The following is a 16,436-nucleotide window of genomic DNA, read 5'->3' on the forward strand; positions in this document are numbered from 1 at the left end:
TTAGAATGGAACACTTTTAAATTAAATATGAATTTATAAGTATATACTGCTATCCATTAGCGGACAGTTATAAGCATAAAAACTATGTATACTCACATAGTTTTTAAGTCCATTCCATCATTATTAGTTTACTTTTTGAAATTATAAATGTACTTTAATGATTTATACAATGATTGTGCTGAACGCAAAATCATGTATATGACAAAGTAATATATTTATTTGAAAAAAATTAATATTTTTATAATCTGAAAAAAATATAAATGATACTATGTAAAGGGAAACAATTTACATATTTTACTGATGGGCTTATTGAGCTATGACTACACGATACATTTTGTCTACATATAGTGGATATTTAGGACGAAAATATAGTTAATTAACTAATATTAATATATAGTGGCTGTTCAAATATTTTTATTTAGGCTTATTTTAAATTTGAAGAATTATTTCATCATTATTTATCAAAGTGATTCATCTTCTTAGTTCAGTGTCATAATAATTGACAAATGCACTTGTTAATTTTAAACAGGATTGCAAGTGCACTAAACGAAAATCAATACAGAGCAGGTATTGAATGTCTTACCAATACATAGTTAATACTTCGAGGTAAAAATGAGGAAATTCTTCAAATTGGCGGTAAATAATAAATAATGTGATAATTTAAAATAATTTTTCTATGTAGCGTAACATAACAACTACTTTTTCTTTTTTTTAAGGACAAAGAAATAATATTTGGACACAAAATTTGTCAGACACATGAAGCCAAGTACCTTTGCATAGAAGAACTATATCAGAAATTTTACAGACCTAACTGTTATGATGTGGGAGGAACATATATTAATGACGTCCCGGATTTTTGGTTTGTATACAAAACTGAAATTGTAGGAAAGCTATTCCTTTTTCATTTATACGTTACCAAGCGCCAGACTTGTTCATTTATTGTCTCTGTTAGCTGCACTAGTGACATAATTTGTGCACCAAAGCAAAATGCAGCATTCTTACCATCTAAACTTGAAAAATTCCCATTTAATGGCATTAACACGCAAGGATATGTCACAACTTATAGTTTTACCGAAGTCGATGTTGATATATTGAAAGGAAAGAAATTGTATATACCAGTTTCATTTAGTACAGATAAGCCTCTCAGTGCACTCGCTGAGACTATGAAAGAAAACCACAACTATAAATATCTGTTGCATGATCCAGTTGGCTCTGATTTTATCATTGAATCGGCAGATGGATACAAATTTAATGTACATCGAAGCCTACTTTGTGCGAATAGTGAAGTTTTTAGGGCTATGTTGAAAGATGAAACCGCCGAGAGCCTGAATGGCTATGTTAAGATGGTCGATATTAATAAAGATGACCTTAAGGATATCATTGAATTTATGTACACCGGAACAATAGAGAATTTGTTGGAATGCAACTTCTTTAATATCTTCATACTGTGCAATCAATACGATCTACAAGGGTTGAAAGAATTAGCAGAGAGTGCATTAATATTTCAGATCAATGATGATAATGTTATTGAAACTCTATCCTTGGCAGATCTGCACAACTCGGAAGCAGTCAAACTGGCCGCAATGAAATATATCAAAATGAATAAAATATTGGTTAACTCCGACGTCTTGGATGAATTGAACAATGTAGAACTAGTCAAAGAGATCTGCGAATTCCTTTTGATATGAATGTTACTCTGAGGAAACAGTCATATGTTTAAAAGAAAAAAAAAATGTTGTACAGAAAACGTAAAAATAAACTTTATTGAATTTAAAACACAACATTTATTTAAATAGTAAGGATTATGTTTAACTCTAGATAAATAATATATATGGGCATGCTCGGGTCGCAAGCTGTGGAGTTCTTCTCACGATGAGCTGGAGGTGGAGATGGTCTACAATCATTTTGGAATGTTACTCGATGTCTTCGTCTCTGCAGCAAACAAAACATTACATTTATTTAATAAATAAATACATTTAAAATATACAAGGTACTTTTAATGTACACCAGCCTTTATACACTAGTCGTTTTTATAGTTTTTAACATGACTAAACATTTTTTTCAACAAGCAGTTAATACTGTGCTTTTAATACTTTGTACAAACAATGTGATGTTAAACTGTCATAGGAATGAGTTAGCCGTGTTGTGTAGCAAACATTACATGTTACTCTGATGCGATTAACAGTACAGGAATAGGTATAAGTTGACGTGAACACAAAACTACTGAAGTTTATTCAACTGTCTCTAATACTAGCGCTAACAAACAGCTCATCTGATATCCTTCATAGTAATGTAACATCGATAACTTAAAACAACACCTCATCGCGTACAGCAAAAGGAAAAGATAAGTGGTTCACATGCAGGATAAGCAAGAAAAAGGCCAAAAGTTGTCATAATATTTATTTGTAATTACTGGTATCCATACAATAACCAAAGGTATCTCATCGGAACAAACGCGCTACTGTAAAACGATCAAATTGCTATAAATCGGATATAAAAATAAAAACTTACAAGACCCTATTTTTACTCTAACTGTATAAATATAAGATGTAACTTATGCTGGCTCATTAAAGGTCGCCATTAAACATTTTTCTATGTAAACTTTAACAGATACATCAAACGAACTGATCCATACAACGTTCAACTAGTCTAAGTGACAATAGGAATAGCAAATGATATATAATCTACGTCGGATACTGGCCACGGGGCGTGGCCTCGTCCAGGTGACAGCTACAGGTTAGCGATGGGAAATGTGTTATGTGAGAACTCAATAGATGTATATGGGACGCGTTGACACCCTTCAATGTTAACAATTCAACTGTCAGCGACCGTTTATAAAACTTATATCCCGCCACACCAAGAATGCAAAGTCCTTAAGGTGATTGTTTGATACAGATTCTCCGAGCCGATTGGTTGCCAAATGATTTACAAAGGACGCATTAGATTCAACAGCATCTCGCCGGAGGAATCTGTACCAAAGAGTGTCGCTGGCTCGCTCCTAACGTTTACCGTTATTGAACGACACCAAGCGGAGCGGAGCTTTGAAGTTCACCGCGGCCTGCTGTTGGAGCTGGTAAGCCATTGGATGGATCTTGAATCCGTACAATCTGGAACACAGGTTCTTACTTCATATTGTTGATATGTTAACATTATTATATTATATCTGTGGTCATGAATTACTTTCAATGAAAATTAATGTTGTTATATTCATATATCTAGAAATTATTTAAAGGAAAGACATACTCGGAACACAAAACAAGATTACAATATATGGTAGACTTAGGATATTGTTACTCGGTTGGGAAATATCTCTATAGATTATGTCAATGGGGGAAAAAGCAATAATTTTTGTTATAAGAGCATATTATCCAAGTAGTGACAAATTTATTCCTTGAACGTATAGTATTTGTGTCCTTCGTTAGTATTAAGTCATAATAACTACCTAGGCACAAACTGTGATGCGGGGCGCTTGGGCCTGGTCTCCGGGTGCACCATGAACAACATGTGAGGGAAACCGGTGCCGAAGAAGGCTCCGTCCGTGTGGTGGTGGCGCGAGGACTTGGGCGTGTACACGTCCATACAGCGAGGACAGTAGAGCTTCACCATCGCCTCGCCCGGAACATCAGAGAGACCTGTTATTGTATTGAACGTTTATATTATAAAAACAACAAAATTTTGGTTAGTTAAGAAAATTGAACCACAGTTGAGATTTTTTTATATGGCATATAAATTTGTGAATTTTTGTTAAGGCTCTATAAATATAATCGTTTTATTTTAATCCCTTGGTATTCTTAGTACAACAGATGACATATGCTGTTTAGGAATTAATGACGTGTACACTAGTATGTAACCTTCAAGCTTTTAATATAAAGCAATCATGTACAGAGGAAATCGTTTATGATTAATATAACATTGGGATATTTTAGTTTAAAAGTTAGAAAACATATTTTCTTTTGAACATGAAATATATCAACTAAAGTATAAATTTCAAGCACTGTTTTAGCCAACCAGACATACCTATCGGAAGTGTGGCTTGACACTCGCAGTAAACACGCGGGCAATGACCAAAGTCACCGCTTTGGAACTTCTCGACCATCTGTCCAATACCTCTGTCAACACAAACATTTGATGTTGAAACATAAAAAATTAATATTTCCATACACATATATACAAATAATGATTTTATAATCAAAGAAACACACAGTAATTATTAATTATTATGGAATGAAAAGTCACAAATCTTAACCAGGAGGGAGTTCTAACAAGCCGATTATTACATCAAGCAATTAATGTCATTTATTTATACATACACAAAGCAGTCACTACATAGATTTAATCCGATAAACTATTTATCAATTATTTAAAAAAAATAGATATAATGAAAAACTAGAAATATAACAACTTAACATAAAACAATACCTAATAAATTGACAAACAAATATATAATTCAATATTTTAACTGTTGTAATCAGTACAGCAATGTGCTTAGAGAGCAACCTCCAGAATGTTCTTAATATACCGTCTCCTGATTAAAGTGAGTTAGTGATACAGTCATTATTGACAGTATGAAATTAATTACAAGTGTTTATGTAACTTTAAACCATACTCTTAAGTTTTTGGTGTATCACAAGTAACCTATTTCGCACCTAAGTACATGCTAACATCTAAATATTATCATTAAATTGTAGCATATTAAGTTAATAAATTCTAAATTAATTTGGCATTGTCATTTTACGGATATAAATTTACTGTGAAGTAATCATGAAAGCTCACCTGTTTGTTAAAATATACCGAGCATGAATTAAGCCATAGAGCACTTCCGCGGCTTGCTCTACTAAGTCTGATTGGTTTGGATTGTCGTCGAGGTCATCATCTACAAAAAAAATATAGTTATACTATTGTTATTTTGAGGAGAAACAGCAAACAAGCAGTGAATCATTGAAGTAAATAGGTTTGTTACAGAATATATACCTTTTAATGTTGTGGTGATTTAATTAATATTTGTTTAAAATAAGTTCGGCAAACATATAAGTAAGTGACTCTCATCACAAAACCTTATGATAAAGCATTTTGTAGAAGTTATATACCAATGTATTAGTTCATTACAACTTACCAGGCTCTAAGTCTAGGACCATATCAAGTGCTTGTCTGTAGTGTGGGACTTGCTCATTTAAACCCGTCAAGTTAAATTTATCATTTATGTAATCTTCATCCACCTAAAACACATTGGATCAATATCACAAGTAATAAGCAAATACTATTTATAATATTATTTCCATTACAAACCTCGCAGAAATACTCGTTCCCCCGTAAACCACAGAACCATGAAATCCATGATACCTCCTCCGAACTGCTCATTTTTCTAAAACATTAAAGGCTGAGTAATATTACAACTTTCAAGAATTATTTGACATAAACTATCCAACGCCAAGCAGAAACTGTCGGTCTTATTTTAAAAGCACTCGCCTATGTTTTCCACATTATTGTTATAAATTTCCGTGTAATAAAACTGTATCAATTTATTTTTTTGGAAAAGACAAGAAAAGGTCGTGGTAAATACGAGAATAAAATAATTAGAAACCTCACCTTTTCGTACCTTGATTAGCCACGCTTGACGGGACGATATCTACCTCGGGATGAGGGGAGAAAAAACCAATTTGTTGTGAATGTGAATATAAATTGTCTATGGTTGAAAGAGCGCGAAAGTGTAAAAATTTTGTTTTCTATCCAGTGTTTTTTAATAAAATTTATTAATTTTTTTTTAGCTAACACTGTATTTCAAGTATATATTTTTTTAAATTATTAATTGAAACATCTTACAAATTTAATTTCATACTATTAATTATTATTTTTTATGTAGATTATCTTCATACTCAGTTATCAAAACCACAGAAGGGATATTATTAAACTGTTACATTATTGGTATTTCTTATTTACAAGTACATAAATAAAATAAAATTTCTAAAATTTATATATCTAAGTAAGCAAACAATTTTATCAAATTCTTCACTAATTAAATAACAACCTTAAATAATGGTTAGGAAAATATATATAAATATTTTTCTTTAACATTATTTTGTTGGAAAGCATGAGTCACATAACATAATCAACAATAATATATTGAATGTGATCTACCTACACTGAGTAATACATCTACACTTATATTGTAATACATAATCTCTTTTTATATTGCTTACATATTTTTATGCCGATTAGCGGACAGAATAACAAGACTCTTAGTTTTTTTTTATCGCAGCTCTATATATATCGATATGAAGGTATATGTGACAGGATTTATTAAAAAATAAAAGTGATTATAAAAGTTTTTTTTTTGTTTTATTTGGGTATATAATATCTTAATGTAAATGTTATGCATATTGAGTTGAGATATATATAGAAGAAAAATGTTGAATGATTTTCTCATTTTATATTTATAAGAACATCAGTGAATTCAACATTTCCCTAAGGAATAATAACTCAGTTACAAAAGTGACTTAATAGTATGATTGGCATAACAACAAATATATGCTCTTAAAATTAATTTAGAATATGTGGCTATGCCATTACAAAATTTATAAAATAGTATCACAAAAGTAAACAGAAAACAAGATAACAAAATAAAAATAGTTACATTTACATAAAAAAGACTTAGTTTAGTTTACATTTGCATTTTTTGACTCAATGCCAGTTCTTTGAATATTTTCTTAGTGAGATCTAAATCTTTCAAGTTCTTCCAGGATTCACTGTCCAGAACCGCTGGATTTTCTTTTATAAATGTAAACACCTCCCTCCTGAGGTTGAACAGGTTATGTTTTTCTGATAATACAAGCAAATCAATAGCATTATTAATATTCATCTGCTCACAGATCACGTTCTGGAGTATCTTAAGGTTATCTAGTTGGAATTGTTCGGCTACACCAAATATGGAGTCATGTTTCTGTGGCACGATGTCATGGATGGTGCCCGTATACAGATATTCCAATAGAATCTCCATCTTGCTGTCGTCAATATCAAGCATCAATGTATTAGAATTTGTATTCCTAACAATTTCTCTTAACACAGGACTATGGGCCAGTAGCACAATCTTATTTATTTCGTATTTTCTTCCACTTATGCTTATCATTGTAAAATTTTTATCTTTCTGGAGCAACTCAGACAAATTGTGGTTTGATTTTATCAGCTGGACAGCTCCAATATCCAAAAGACATAGTGGATTTGTATCTATTGCAATAGGAATGCATAAACCCTTATCGGCAATGATTTCAAGATCATTTCTAGAAAAGCAGTAGGATTTTATGTGATGGCTCTCATTGGGGACGATAGATCGAAATGTTTTCCATTTCAGTTCTTGAGGTAAGAATATGTAGTCACTAGCATCTGAGGTATTTATATCTTGAGTGCTAAACTTAGTACTATTACTGATACCAAGTACAAATGCCCCCACAGAACGGTAAAATACAAAGAGATTTATAATATAGCAGTGGTATAACTTGGTGGTGATTGTGTAATAGAAATGAAGCTCCGGCGTATCACCTGCGAAAGTTCCTCCTATGTCATACTTCTGGCCGTTACTTTTGTAAGCCATATCAAAAATGCATAATCTTTTAGCTTCTTTTGTTTGACATTCATTGAGTGGGGAAATAGAATCATATTGAAACTGTAATGAGATTGAATATATTACAATAAGACTATAGCATATTATAGCATCACAATAATAAAACATAATGAACTTATTTATCATACCGGAATTGGATCATTGAAGTTCCTATCATGAGATGTAGATACATCAGTATTCATGATGCCAGATCTACACACGCTGGCCACTATTTTTCCTGTGGATAATCGTTATAATATATTGTTATTATATGAAAATTGTTGAAATTTATTACTCATGAAATGATGAATCAGTATATTATTGCGTCATGTTTATTCTGGATCCGGAATGAAATATACTTATTTATATATCTTAAATATTGATGTGAAAGTACAGAACAAAATATATATACGTTATAACGAAGTACTATAAATAAAAAACCGGCTTAAAAATTACTATATATGTGAAACTTACGAAATTTCAGCTTCCACAAAATTTATAGATTTTGCATGGTATGAGAGAAGAACGGGTAAATTAATTGGCTATTTAGGCAAATTGACAAATTTCTTAAATACTAAAACTACAAAATACAATTATCACTATCAATACTGACATTAAAATCTAGACGAAAATTTTACAGATGTTTCCATATAGGATCTAGGATTTTGAAATATAGGCTTTGGGTTCTTGTAGTAATTAATTTACAATTCCGATTACCACAAATGTTTTTTGAAAAGTTAAAGTAAATAAACAAAACAAATATTTTTGGTTTCAGTAAAGTTATGACAACACACGAATTAAATTTGAAGTGTTTTTTCTTGAAGCTGTATTTTTATTCTTTATTTTAATAAAGATGTTACATTAATAAACATTGCTATAAAATTATAGACTTGAGATGTTGCTTCATAAATAAAAAATAATTTGCTACTATCTAATAAATCAGGATAATATAGTCTATTAAATAAAAATACTATAATATTAAGGGGTTGGGGTTTATAAGGGCATATTTCTGGAAAAAGATTATCCAATTTTGCTGTGTTATCTAATTTTGTTGCCACGGCCGAGGATTATTTTTATAATTTGATTAAATTGAATTGGATATAAGTTACTGCCCAAATAAAAAGTAATTAAGAGATCTTTAGAACTGCTTGGACATCTTAAAGTTAAAGTAAACGTTTACGTGGCATTCTACGATATATAACGTTAAAAGGACATTTGATAAATCTATCTGTTAGAGCTAAAAGAGGGATGTTAACTCCTTTTTAGAAATATTTTTAAAGGATACATCGAACTCACTTAAATTTTCACGATGATTCTAATGTAGCGTAAGTGTTTAAAAGCGATCGCGTTTCGACATCAATAAAAGTCCTAAAAATCTTTTACTTTTCAAGCCACTGGATAGTGATTTGTAATACATAAAAATCTTATAAATATACATTACATATGTCCTCATTCCCAAAAAAAATTTGAGTTCCGGATCCGAAAGATATTAGGCCGACAGCCTTAACAATAACCATATCTAATCTTTTTCTCGGTTCTGCAAATGAAAATGACGCGATTCATGCTTAACAACTCGTATTTTAGGCCAAACCACCAAAAGGGTGTTTTACCTAGGATTTCTGGATGCCAAGAGCACAACCTTTATTGTCAGAGAGCTTAAAAGATGCTAGAAAATGCGAGATGCTTAAGAGACTAGAGAGGCTAAAGAGAGAGCCTAGCTGTGGTCAAATAACTACAGCTCAAACATAGGCTGGCTCGACCGGGGAAGTACCACCCTCTCACAGAAAATCGGCTTGGAGTAGTCATTAATGACTGCGTTTCGTCCGATGAGTGAGAGAGCCAATTGCCCTTTCCCTGCTACCACCTTTTCCTGTCATTCCTTATTCCCAACACCTCCCTTTTCCTCGACAACTAAGGTTGGCAACGCATCCGCAACTATTTTGCGGATGTCCATGGGCGACGGTGGCTACTGCCCATTAAGTAGGCCGTCTGCTCGTTTGCCAGCTTTTACATAAAAAAAGACAAATTACCGTTTGTTGGATAGACTTAAAGAATGCGTTCGGGTTGATACAAGATGAATTAATGCTTATCGCGCTAAAATGGTATAACTTTCCAACACTAGTTGATCATGATGATGATCAACTAGTACGATCGCGTCATATTACTAAAAATTAAAGTTTTCTATACTAACTAAAGAAGGCGTTTCAAAAACTTTGAGTAACAATGTAGGACTATTTCAGGGCTGTTGTTTGTCTCGAATAATATTTAATATTTTAATTAGAATTCTAGTAGATAAGCAACGAGAAAAATTAGAGTATCGGTTCTAGTTCAATAATTAACAAACACACAGAATACATCTTAGTCTTCTCTGACGATCTGTACTGACACATAACCCCAAACACTGTCAAGTTCTATTGGATGAAGTGTATAAATTCTGTGAGTGGACGGATGGATTGAGGACAAAAGCAAATAAATGTCACTGTCTGTGTCTCGGTAGGCGAAATACAAAATATACCTCATACGATCCGGGATTATCGTTAGGCGGTCAATGTGTTGCTTCGGTTACGGAAAATGCTTATTTTAAAATTCTCGGTCGTGAGATAGATAACATAGGTCGTACTCCATTCTTAGAAGGAATTGTAGATAGCTTTTTAAACGATCTTAACAAGGAAGATATCCAACAGATCAATAACGTAAGGAAAGCTTGGATCTACTACAATTACCTAACTTCACGTTTAAATTGGCCTTTCCTCATCTATGATTTTAATAAAACCCTTTTGTCGAAGTTAGATGCAAGGACGTCATAAGGTGTTGAAGTTGTGGCTCGGACTCGAGATATCGGCTGATTCCTCAGAGTTATTCAGGGATCCCATTGATTTTGGGATGAATCCAAAAAGGCCGTCGGAGCTCTATAAACATCTAAGAGTTTCCAAGCGACATATCCTGGGAATATCCCATGATGAACTCGTCACATGGCTCCCAAAAGACAAAGATGTACTAGAGTTTAAATCAAGACCTCGATTCCATAAACAGTTTATGATAGGGGCACAAAGTAACAGAGTAGGAAGGCCAAAGATACTGATATATTAAAGACTTTTATTCGGCAAGACGAGAATTTTAAATATAAGATCGATACGATGAGCTCAGCACTAGCACTAAAATGGCGCACTTTAATTTATGATTGGTCGCCAGCACTGCAAATTTTTTATCTCGATGCGGTCCAGATGACTCTCCCAGATCAGAGTACTTTAGTAAGATGGGGTAAAGGTAACGAAAAAACTTGCTACATCTGCGAGGAGGCAGTTGGAACTGCTAAGCACTCTCTGTTGGGATGTTGGGTACTCCTGGGTAGCGATCAATACTCGCGTCATTATTATAGGATTTTAGAAATCATACATGAAGCGATTAATCTTTTGGTAGTTCTTACGCTCTTGAATAAAAAGAAATAACGAAGTAGTCGAAGGTAGCCCTAGTAGGTTCGTTTCAAATGTGGTTAGGTAGAGAGAGGAACTTGGACAGTGGAGGTGAGCGTTTAACGCGCCTGAGATAGGGGCCCCTTAAACCTACACCTGGGGCGCAAGTCCCAGGCACTACTAAAGCTCTTCTCCCTGCAACGCGATGGACCCGGCACACGCACGGTGAATCCATGGAATGCTGAGAGGTTTCGTCTCATAAGATAGTGTCTTTAAACTAGCAGGGTGTAACAACTTGTGACGTCTAAGACATTCAAGAAAAACGATGAGACTTTGTGTAAAATAGATCTTGAGCATTGCATTAAAAGCAAAATAATGTTCCTGTTTTTCGTCCGTTGACTTATAAATGTGGCGCTGGACTCCAAGTTCTATAAATCGCTTGTGTTGTTAAGAATTTATTAAAAAATGTTTGTTGCCGTTAGTGGTTTCAGTAAAATGCGGGTAAAACAATCGAAAATAAATATCTGGAAGAGTTTGATTCCCTCTCGATCGTGCAAGTTTTCCAGTGTAATTGCATGTTTTGAAAAGTGAGTGACATTCATATTGTTCTCAGTTTTTATTGTTTACGTATTCAGTATACAGTATTCATATACATTATTAAAAAATTTAATCAATACTTGGATTTTTCTACTCTACATTTTTTTCTTTTATAATAAGCATTTCCTTATAGTTAATCTGAAATGTATAAATCGTTTTTATTTCCCTCACTCGCTTTATTTTAAAGAATTTTTAATTTGCAATAACTACAATATTTACGAGCTGGCTTAAAATGTTGCTTGAATCGTTGTTTCAAAAAACAAAACCACGCTTTGATACATTTAGTTACATTGTAACTTGTAAAAATTTGTTATTAATATTAATACATACGACTCTCAGCTAAACGTTAATATTTTTTAAAATGTAAATAGTATGAAACGATGTTATTTTAACTTTTACCAATATTATTACTAAAAAAATATATTTTTTACGACAGCGACTACTGTTTTGAAAGATAATACAACGCCCGCGTTTATGCGGTTATGACCTCGATAACTTGTATGGACGACTTTATGAGTTTTATGAATGTAAAACTGTTGGCAGCAGTGGAACATTTAAAAATAGTATTCTGTTTAGTAATTGTCTAATTCACTCTGTTAACTGATACGGAAATTTCCATGTAGTAGATGTGTTTGCTAAAAGCTTGTTATTTAAATAAGTGTCTGTCAATTTTGTCAATATTTAAGGTTCTTTTTGAATCAAACTAAATTAAACATCGTTAATGGGTTCACTTTTATTTTTTGTATCTCTGTTTTAAAGTTATTTAACACTTACTGAAATAAAAAAGACCCTCGAATTTTAAACGCAAAGTAAAAGCAAAAATGTAATCTGTTTCCAAGGTTTGTAATAAATACATTTGACAATATATTTGTGTATTATTTAGGATGGCATAGTAAGTGAAGTACTGATTTAGTCTATAATTTAATTATAGTGGTAATCGCTTGCCTCTAGGTGTTATAGTCACTTAGGTAATGAGCTTTTGTATAATCTGATTCTTTATTTCGATTTGAAATAATCAGTTTCCACATATATCTATGTTTGAAGTTAATTTTTAATTTAATGCCATCACTTTCATATACGAAACGTACATATACGAAAATATACAGTTGTATTAAATACCAAAAACTAAAGTTCAATAAAAGAGAACGAAAGTAACCAAATAAAAAAAGATTTTAGACTACATTAAACCATAGCGTTCTGATAAAAAATATAAGAAAATGTAAGCATTGGATTTTTACTTTGAAATAATCATAATCACAGTCTTCTCCGCCACAAGGAAATATACCTTATCTTTAATTTTTTCCTTTTTGTTTTAAAGTACCTTTTTTGATCTAATGTATTATTACAAAGATAACATGTTTCTTGAAGTCAACGTCGAAATTGATATAAATGAATGCAACAGATTCTACAGGTCCTGATTTATATACTTACCGTGGACACAAATATAAATAAAAACAAATCTACTTATTACAATAATAAAATAAATATATTATTGAATATTGTACTTGGAATCCGTAATTTTTAAACAATTATCCATATTAAGTCGTTTCTTATTTTGAACCTAGTATATTGTAAAATACATCGTTTTTGAAAGAAATTGAAAGATAAGGATAACTTACTCACGGTGCATACATTACACAAGAGTGGGTATGGAACCAAACATAACTTACTAGTATAAGTCATATATTGTGTAACGGGTTTACGGTAGGTGAGCTATTCTCTTTGTGACAAAAATATTTTACTACCCACAAAATGTTTGCACGAAAAGGCGAGCAGAGCAGCAAGGGAATAATTCGGAGAAATCCTATCCAAAACCAAAAGATTTTATCTCGGGAGACGAAGATAGCAACCAAAATCATGTTGAGTACTTTAAAAGACGAGTTAAAACTTGCAGCCTATGAGAGACGACCTGGTCATTTGACATTTCTTAAGTGATAATTTAAAAAATAATATTTTCGTAAAACCGAAACCATTATTTAAGTCGCAAAACAAATGTCAAAAACATTTTATTTACTAATGAGAAATCTTTAACAATTAACCAATAATTTCAGTAATAAAATAATCGTATTTATGTGAAAAGTTTTAAAGAATATTCTCAATTAAACAACAGGCTACAACGTGGTCATTATCCTCCGGCCACAGCAATAGTTTGTTTAGGTGTTAATAGGAGTGACTAGGGCATATTTTTGTGAGAAAAATCCGTTTCGAAACATCCGCATAAGTTATTAAGATACCATTCGTTGGAAGCTTCTGACTACCTAATTAAGACCCTCAACAACATCTTGTTGAATTACCAAAATGGTCCTTTACGCAAGAGGAAGAGCCGGGTCATAAAGCTCACCCAATCTTCGTTGGCGACGAACTTTCCCTACTACTTCTGAAGTGAAGACTGGCGTTCATTTACCCCTGAATTTAATCCACTAGAATTGGATTTACAGGCAGTTTCAGAGAGAAAGGCTTGCTCAAGTGCTATGATTATTAGTAATCATCAAAACAATCTATATTATGACAGTTGAGAAATTACAAATAGAAAAGTGTGATGTTAATTATAACTGACGTCAATGTTTAAAAGGATGTATTGTAGTCAATAGCGGTTACTGTATATAAGCTTTATGTTTAATAAATGGTTTTACATGTATGTATTAAACTAATAGCCCGTAGTCGTAATAAATGTTACCAACAACAAAAAATGTTGTTTGTCATTGTAATTATATTTATGGCAAGGCTAATAATGCATCCCATTAATATTATAAACGCGTAGGTTTGTGAGGATGTATGATGTATGGATTTATAATTTTACGGTGCATGGTGTCAATAGTTATAAATATATTATTGACAGATATGAGTAGAGTGATTATCATTTCGATAATATCTTAAAAAGCACCCCACGCTTTTTTTTTTAATAAAATTTAACATTATTTTCTAAATTTAAATTTATTAAAATTTATTTTCTATTTTTTAGTTCGGTTTTCCATAAAAAGCGTGTTTTTTAGTTTTTTTAAACTATTATTTATTTTTTACTTTTTAGTTTGGTTTATTTATAAAATCTTGTTTTTTTTTTTAATTTGAATTAAGTTTCTTACCTTATCGACTATAGATGAAAATTATATAAATTAACAAAAATCATATTTTGCAAATTGAAAAATGGAATAATTTTATCAAATTAGTGTATTGTTATCGGTCCTCGATAAATCTACAAAGTTTGAACGAAATCTGGCCATTTAAAGTGGGTCAAAATCGCGCCCAAAGAAGTCGGTTACAAGCATACAAACAAACATACATGTGTAATAAAAAGCTAATAATAAGTGTGCCGGTTGGTTACCGTATCTATTGTTTTTAATCACTTCATACATCTATGTCTGAGCCCAATCCCAAAGTCCGCTCAAAAGTCGCGGATAACAACTGTCATTATAGAGTGCGAATTAAATTTGAGGCAACTGAAATATTAATCTATAGAATATTATTAATAATAATAATTTGATCCTGTGTGAACAGCTGGCAGTGTCTGAACAGGTCCAACATACTAACATAGCCACGTCCAAGAATTCAAGTCAAGTCACGTTACGTCACGTCTGTAAAGTGACCGAATATTATTACATATTTGTTAAAATGGATTTTTAATTTTTTAGCCATTCAAATCAATACCGTACAGAATCGTTTTATATATTGGTAAATTACAATGTATGTATTAGCAATAAGCATATATTCTATAGTGACTAATAGTGCATCCTCTCAGATTTTTTTGTTTCTGGATAGTTAAAAGTCGTAAGCAAAAAAATCTTTAATGCGACCTTACTACTTCATTTCAGCAATTGAATCAACGTGTAAATATGTTTTATTATATGAAACATATCTAAAGTTCTAGGGTTCAGGTTTGTAGGTTCGATAGATTTAAGGTAAAAACGTGTAGCAACATCATTAAGTACCTCTACTCTCCAAATTTAGTTTCATCATACTCTCTACACTAAGCCATAGTTTCAGTTTTTCATTGTTATCTTCCCAAATAATACTATCAACAAGATTACGATTGAAAAACTTTAAACGCTCTGTATTTTGTGTGAACATGCTATAACCTGTAATAGGGATTAAGGATACTGCTCTTAGACGATCCTTGTGTAGTTTTCGAAGTAGCGTTTTGTTTGATGATTGCTATTATTATCTTTTTCATATTCCTATTATTTTTACATTTCTTATTACGACGTTGCGGCTGTATTGGATGTGCTAAACACTGTGTGTAAGTTCAATCTTAATGTGAATACCTTAAAAGTTACAGTCAAAAATTTTATACTGTATCCTATAAATAGTGTATTAGATAATCTTTTTTAAACAAGACAAACGACTGGCATACAAACATATATTATCATGTGTAAAGGTGTCGAGTTCAATGTCCTGGCTGGTGTTTTTGACCTATCCCACTGAAAGCCAAACAAGGATCATACAAGCTGCGTTTGAAGTGTCGCAGTGAGGATTTCAAGTGCTCCAGGGGAACCAAAGCGCATGCTCCAGTATTCGTGATACCAAAACTTAATAATGCCTCTGTTATGTAGCGGAGACACTAATTGGATTGTCACATCCATTATGCAGTTCATCAGAATGTCTTTGATGTTAACGTAGTGCATGTATTAAATAGTTAAAAGTAAATTAATGTCTTTAAATTAAACACACGACAGATCACCGAATATTAATCAGATATAAGTAATTACGATAATGTTGTACATGTCGGTCAACGAAACAATCGGAGTCATTTTAGATTAATATGAAAGGATCTAATCCATATTAAAATATAAGATGAAAGCCAGGCACGTCAATTGTTTCATCTGGTCCCGGTACTG

The 16,436-nt window shown here is 32.2% G+C and overlaps 3 protein-coding genes across 5 annotated transcripts; 1 reads left to right on the forward strand and 2 right to left on the reverse strand.

Moving 5' to 3' along the window:
- Positions 1 to 476: 476 nt before the first annotated feature.
- LOC116779827 (uncharacterized) lies at positions 477 to 1,989 on the forward strand. The gene is made up of 2 exons (XM_032674322.2): positions 477 to 636; positions 717 to 1,989. The coding sequence occupies exons 1-2, from the start codon at positions 613 to 615 to the stop codon at positions 1,686 to 1,688; spliced, it is 996 nt and encodes a 331-aa protein (XP_032530213.2). The 5' UTR covers positions 477 to 612; the 3' UTR covers positions 1,689 to 1,989.
- LOC116779836 (casein kinase II subunit beta) lies at positions 1,736 to 5,727 on the reverse strand. Of its 3 annotated transcripts, none has more exons than XM_032674333.2 (8): positions 5,587 to 5,727; positions 5,287 to 5,362; positions 5,114 to 5,216; positions 4,774 to 4,873; positions 4,018 to 4,109; positions 3,443 to 3,632; positions 3,010 to 3,107; positions 1,736 to 1,932 (listed from the first exon to the last, which is right to left on the reverse strand). In XM_032674333.2, exons 2-8 carry the CDS (start codon positions 5,356 to 5,358, stop codon positions 1,901 to 1,903), a joined length of 687 nt encoding a protein of 228 aa, XP_032530224.1. In that variant the 5' UTR covers positions 5,359 to 5,362; positions 5,587 to 5,727; the 3' UTR covers positions 1,736 to 1,900. The 3 variants fall into 3 exon arrangements, with proteins under 3 accessions (XP_032530224.1, XP_032530232.1, XP_061383065.1); XM_032674341.2 differs by having other exon boundaries at positions 5,597 to 5,665; XM_061527081.1 differs by lacking the exon at positions 5,587 to 5,727 and adding an exon at positions 5,467 to 5,544.
- Positions 5,728 to 6,319: 592 nt separating this feature from the next.
- On the reverse strand, positions 6,320 to 8,227 carry LOC116767921 (uncharacterized). The gene is made up of 3 exons (XM_032658464.2): positions 8,069 to 8,227; positions 7,744 to 7,832; positions 6,320 to 7,657 (listed from the first exon to the last, which is right to left on the reverse strand). Exons 2-3 carry the CDS (start codon positions 7,795 to 7,797, stop codon positions 6,659 to 6,661), a joined length of 1,053 nt encoding a protein of 350 aa, XP_032514355.1. The 5' UTR covers positions 7,798 to 7,832; positions 8,069 to 8,227; the 3' UTR covers positions 6,320 to 6,658.
- Positions 8,228 to 16,436: the final 8,209 nt, after the last annotated feature.

Source organism: Danaus plexippus (genome assembly GCF_018135715.1).
Source record: "Danaus plexippus chromosome 3 unlocalized genomic scaffold, MEX_DaPlex mxdp_34, whole genome shotgun sequence".
Lineage (NCBI taxonomy): Eukaryota > Metazoa > Arthropoda > Insecta > Lepidoptera > Nymphalidae > Danaus > Danaus plexippus.

Bases quoted from the DNA above. Each gene is read 5' to 3' on its own strand.
- LOC116779827 (XM_032674322.2), top strand. From the start codon at position 613: ATGAGGAAATTCTTCAAATTGGCG. The intron at 637-716 runs GTAAATAATAAA...CTTTTTTTTAAG, and splicing joins GGAAATTCTTCAAATTGGCG to GACAAAGAAATAATATTTGG.
- LOC116779836 (XM_032674333.2), bottom strand. From the start codon at position 5,358: ATGAGCAGTTCGGAGGAGGTATCATGGATTTCATGGTTCTGTGGTTTA. The intron at 5,217-5,286 runs GTTTGTAATGGA...AATGTGTTTTAG, and splicing joins GGAACGAGTATTTCTGCGAG to GTGGATGAAGATTACATAAA. The intron at 1,933-3,009 runs GTAAACGTTAGG...TGTTTGCTGCAG, and splicing joins CTTGGTGTCGTTCAATAACG to AGACGAAGACATCGAGTAAC.
- LOC116767921 (XM_032658464.2), bottom strand. From the start codon at position 7,797: ATGAATACTGATGTATCTACATCTCATGATAGGAACTTCAATGATCCA. The intron at 7,658-7,743 runs GTATGATAAATA...ATCTCATTACAG, and splicing joins ACTTCAATGATCCAATTCCG to TTTCAATATGATTCTATTTC.